The following is a 3,977-nucleotide window of genomic DNA, read 5'->3' as shown; positions in this document are numbered from 1 at the left end:
CCGTGCCGGTGCAATACGACGACACAACCCCACCGAAATCGAAGCGGTCGCAGGGTCAATGGAACCGTGACGTCACTGCACTCTGTCCGGCTAGACAGCCTTCAACCAGCAAAAACTCTGAAGACAGCTCCCAGTCATCGCATCACTGTATCTTGTTTGGCTAGCCACACCCAAGTAGCGAAGCTCTACAGACTCGACCGGCTCAGATAGTGTCTGTCTCAGTCTGGACGAGGGCAACAAATCTTGGATACGGATCAAGTTGAAGTTAACGACTGGACGAAATATTCGATGGCTACATCAAATGTATTGACAAGCGAGCTAATACATTGTGAACATAATGCGCTGGCACCTGCATCCATCCTAAGCAGCAGCACCAAATGGACAGGCGCTTTCGTCCCCTGACTACCGTATTAATAGACTGAAAACGTGCAGTGAAACCCCAGAAGCAGCTCAATTTGCTTTTGTAAAATACTAGATTTCCAGTCGTTCTCAAAGGAGTGACGTCAATAAATCTTCATTATGCCTTAACGGCGAAGCTGGTTAAATCGATTAGCCATACTAGTACTTATTAACTACCCAAGCGTTCTACTGTTGATTTAACGGTACCCTCGCAAGCAACTAGCAGGACAGCTAGATCTGTCCAGACGGGATAGTTGATACGCGAACCCAGGCTTAAAGCACGTCAGCACCTTCATTGAGTGGTAGCAATTTAATATTAGTCAATACTTATTGCCAATACTGACTAAGTCTGCGCGATGAAGAGCACTCCCCTAGGTCGAGTGCATGCAATTTGCCATAAGGTCCAACGTCAACTGGTTCGCTAAGCGACTCACGGTTCATCGAGCGCACGTATAAAGGCCAAGTTGCCACCACAAATTGCTGCAACACGTGTTACACGAGATAATCTATGTGTCCTTGCCAGACTGATCTAAGGTTTTTATCCACAGCAGCGGAGGTGCCATAGGATAAAACGGTAGGCAGCGCCCACCAACACGAAGCATCTGACAATGATGATCCCTCTTCCAACCTCAGCTCGAACAGGTAAACTTGTGAGAAAGATCTATTGACAAACTCATTTCCATATTTACACTTCACGCAGAAAGACCTTCCCGAACTCCAGCGTTGACGAGCTCCAATAATGGTGATCATGTCCAGATCCTTTGCACTTGTTGCCACTGCCGTCATGGCATCTACCGCGGTAATCCAGGCCTCTCCACTCCAATACGACCCATACACACCTGTGAACGTTTCGGTTCCCTTGACGCCGTCGCACCCGGCGTATGGTGCTCAAACGAAGGACTGCGTCGAACCGATCGTGCCTGAAGACCCGAATCAAGCCAACGCTGAGTCAATGACGCTCCAGAGCTCCATTTACCGGGAGCTACGCTCAATGGAAGACTCGACCAACTCCGACATCCAGGATATCGAGCTCTTCTTCGGATCCGAAGTGGAAGTCAACTTCCAGACGCTCAAGAGTCAGTACGCATCGGGCCAAGCGCCAACAACACCGTGGGCAAGTAGCTATTGGCCGACTTACCAGGACAGCATTAACCATGTCTGGAAGACCGGTGAGGCCAGTGCTTCAGAGAAATACGCCAAGGCGTACGATATGGACGTCACCGAATTCAAGAACAAGATCTCGGCTAGAAACGGCATAGACTCGCGCAAACGTAGCGCTGCGTGCACGATCAACTCGGACTGTAAGAGTCGTAAGGATGGCAGCGTCTGTGCTAAGCGTGACGGCATGACGTCGGGCTACTGCATCCCAGCTTGGTTTGGCATGTGCCACGCGTGGGCACCAGCGGCTATCCTTGAACCGGAACCGCAGTGCGACGTGGTTAAGAACGGTATCACATTCCACGTCATGGATATCAAAGGCCTACTCACGTCTCTATACGACGGAGCCTCCATCAAGACGGTGTTCACCGGCGCTCGCTTCAACGGCCCGGACACCCCGGCGAACAAAGATCAGTACGGTCGATTCACCGACGCTGCCCGTCGTGACTTAGGCGCCGGTTTTTTCCACATCGCAATCACCAACATCATGGCCAAGCAGAATCGATCGTTCGTTGTGGATGTGACTGCAGGTGCAGAGGTATGGAATCAGCCTGTGCGCTCGTTCAGGGTTCAAAGCATGGATCTGGTGAACACTCGCATGGCCTCGATGCGCTACTTTGGCGTGCCCAGCTACCCGTTCAACGACAAGATGGTGCATTTGGCGTACGTCAAGACCACGTTTAGCTGGGTGGTCGAGTCATACAACGACGGCCCGCTCGTGTCCTCTGGTCAGATCGACTCGTACACGACGTCGAAGGACTATGAGTATTTGCTGGAGCTGGACGCCAACTACAACATCATCGGCGGTGAATGGATCGGTCAGTCCAAAGAGGACCACCCCGACTTCTTATGGTTCCCGACGGCCAAACCCGACGCTAACGCCGTCGCCAGCACCGGATTAAGCTATGCTAACGTCCAAGAGCTACTCAAAATGTCGCTCTCTTGCGAAGCTTAGAAACCCATTTTTGTCCCAAAACTGTATGCATGTACCAAAATTTACGTCGTTTTTACCGAAAAGCGTGTGTATTTTTAATCTTATTCTGGCGATCTGAAACCTCAAAAAGCTCTTGCTGGAGCGTCGTTCCCGCCGATCGCCCACCATGCCGGAGCCGCTGCACGTGACCATCATCCGCGTGTGTGCGTCGTTGGCTGCCTGTATGCTGTTTGCGAGTCTGTTGCCGGATATTCGCGTCGTGCACCAGCAGAAAAGTACGGCCAGTATGCCCAGCTCACTCCCAATATTGTCCATGTTGGCGAACTGCGTAGGGTGGGGACTCTACGGCCTACTCATCGGAGACTATTTCCCTCTCGTGGTCACAAACATCGTGGGTGTGGTACTTTCACTCTTCTACCTCGCTGTATACTACCATCATGAAGCAAACAAAGGGAGATTACTACTCGAGATTCTAGCTACGACATTGGTACTTGTGGGACTCGTGCTGTATCCATTCATTGCGGCGTCCGAGGGAATAGAAGAAGAAACTATTCACGACATTGTCGGGTTTGTAACTGTAGCCATCTCCGCCGTCATGTTCGGATCGCCACTGGTTTTAGTGAAGAGAGTCATTCAAGAACGCAACACGGAGCTACTACCGCTCACGATGATCGTCGCTGGCGCGGTGAATTGTATACTATGGCTCACGTATGGATTACTATTGGAAGACCTATTTGTCATTGTTCCAAACGCGGCGAATTTGCTTCTGGGTGTCATACAACTTGGACTATTTTGCTGTTTCCCTCGTGGTAAAGCGTACGACACGGTGGAGTCCACCACTCCTCGCTCTAAGCTCAACGCGCCAAAGAAAGATAAAATGAACTCAACCGACGTCGAAAAGGAGGACGGACTAGAGAATAGCTCCACGATAGTCGACACTGAAGACGAACCGAGCAGCATCGACGAAGAGATGGAGTCAAAAGAACACGAACCTGACAAGGTGGAGACCAAGATCGAAGTGCTCTGAATTAACATGATACGTGCGTCCATTCTGCTCGCTGTGCGGCCGATGTGCTTGAATCAGACACACCAGACTCTTGATGCCAATGCTACAAAACAGACAGAGAAACCAATGTCGAAGCCTTTGCCATTAAACCACTGTGTATGCTGAAATATATTCTACATGATGTACAAGTAACAAAATGAAGCCGCAACTTGTCTTTCGGTAAATATTTGGTGTTTCGAAGTGTGAAACTCTATAATGCAAGGGCAACCAAACTTTTCGCACTTTGAATGCCTGCGGTCTCTTGTTCTAAAGACTGATAAAAAAAAAAAGAAAAAGATGTCGCTATTTTCGGAGCAAAATCCCCAACTTGTTGAATTTGCATGCAGCGTCCAAGGGAGCGTAATGAGAACCCCATCGTATTCTTTGACATGTCGATAGGCGAGAAAAATGTCGGGAGACTGCTCATCGAGGTAGGCACTT

The 3,977-nt window shown here is 49.9% G+C and overlaps 2 protein-coding genes across 2 annotated transcripts; both read left to right on the top strand.

Annotated features, from left to right (window-relative positions):
• The first annotated feature begins 1,088 nt into the window (after positions 1 to 1,088).
• Positions 1,089 to 2,574, top strand: PPTG_10651 (hypothetical protein). The gene has a single exon (XM_008906040.1). The coding sequence runs from the start codon at positions 1,139 to 1,141 to the stop codon at positions 2,510 to 2,512; it is 1,374 nt and encodes a 457-aa protein (XP_008904288.1). The 5' UTR covers positions 1,089 to 1,138; the 3' UTR covers positions 2,513 to 2,574.
• A 22-nt stretch (positions 2,575 to 2,596) lies between these two features.
• PPTG_10650 (hypothetical protein) lies at positions 2,597 to 3,850 on the top strand. Its single transcript, XM_008906039.1, has one exon. The coding sequence runs from the start codon at positions 2,658 to 2,660 to the stop codon at positions 3,516 to 3,518; it is 861 nt and encodes a 286-aa protein (XP_008904287.1). The 5' UTR covers positions 2,597 to 2,657; the 3' UTR covers positions 3,519 to 3,850.
• Positions 3,851 to 3,977: the final 127 nt, after the last annotated feature.

Source organism: Phytophthora parasitica, assembly GCF_000247585.1.
Source record: "Phytophthora parasitica INRA-310 unplaced genomic scaffold supercont2.22, whole genome shotgun sequence".
NCBI lineage: Eukaryota > Oomycota > Peronosporomycetes > Peronosporales > Peronosporaceae > Phytophthora > Phytophthora nicotianae.
This window is presented reverse-complemented; position numbering and strand designations above follow the sequence as displayed.

Bases quoted from the DNA above. Each gene is read 5' to 3' on its own strand.
- PPTG_10651 (XM_008906040.1), top strand. From the start codon at position 1,139: ATGGTGATCATGTCCAGATCCTTTGCACTTGTTGCCACTGCCGTCATG.
- PPTG_10650 (XM_008906039.1), top strand. From the start codon at position 2,658: ATGCCGGAGCCGCTGCACGTGACCATCATCCGCGTGTGTGCGTCGTTG.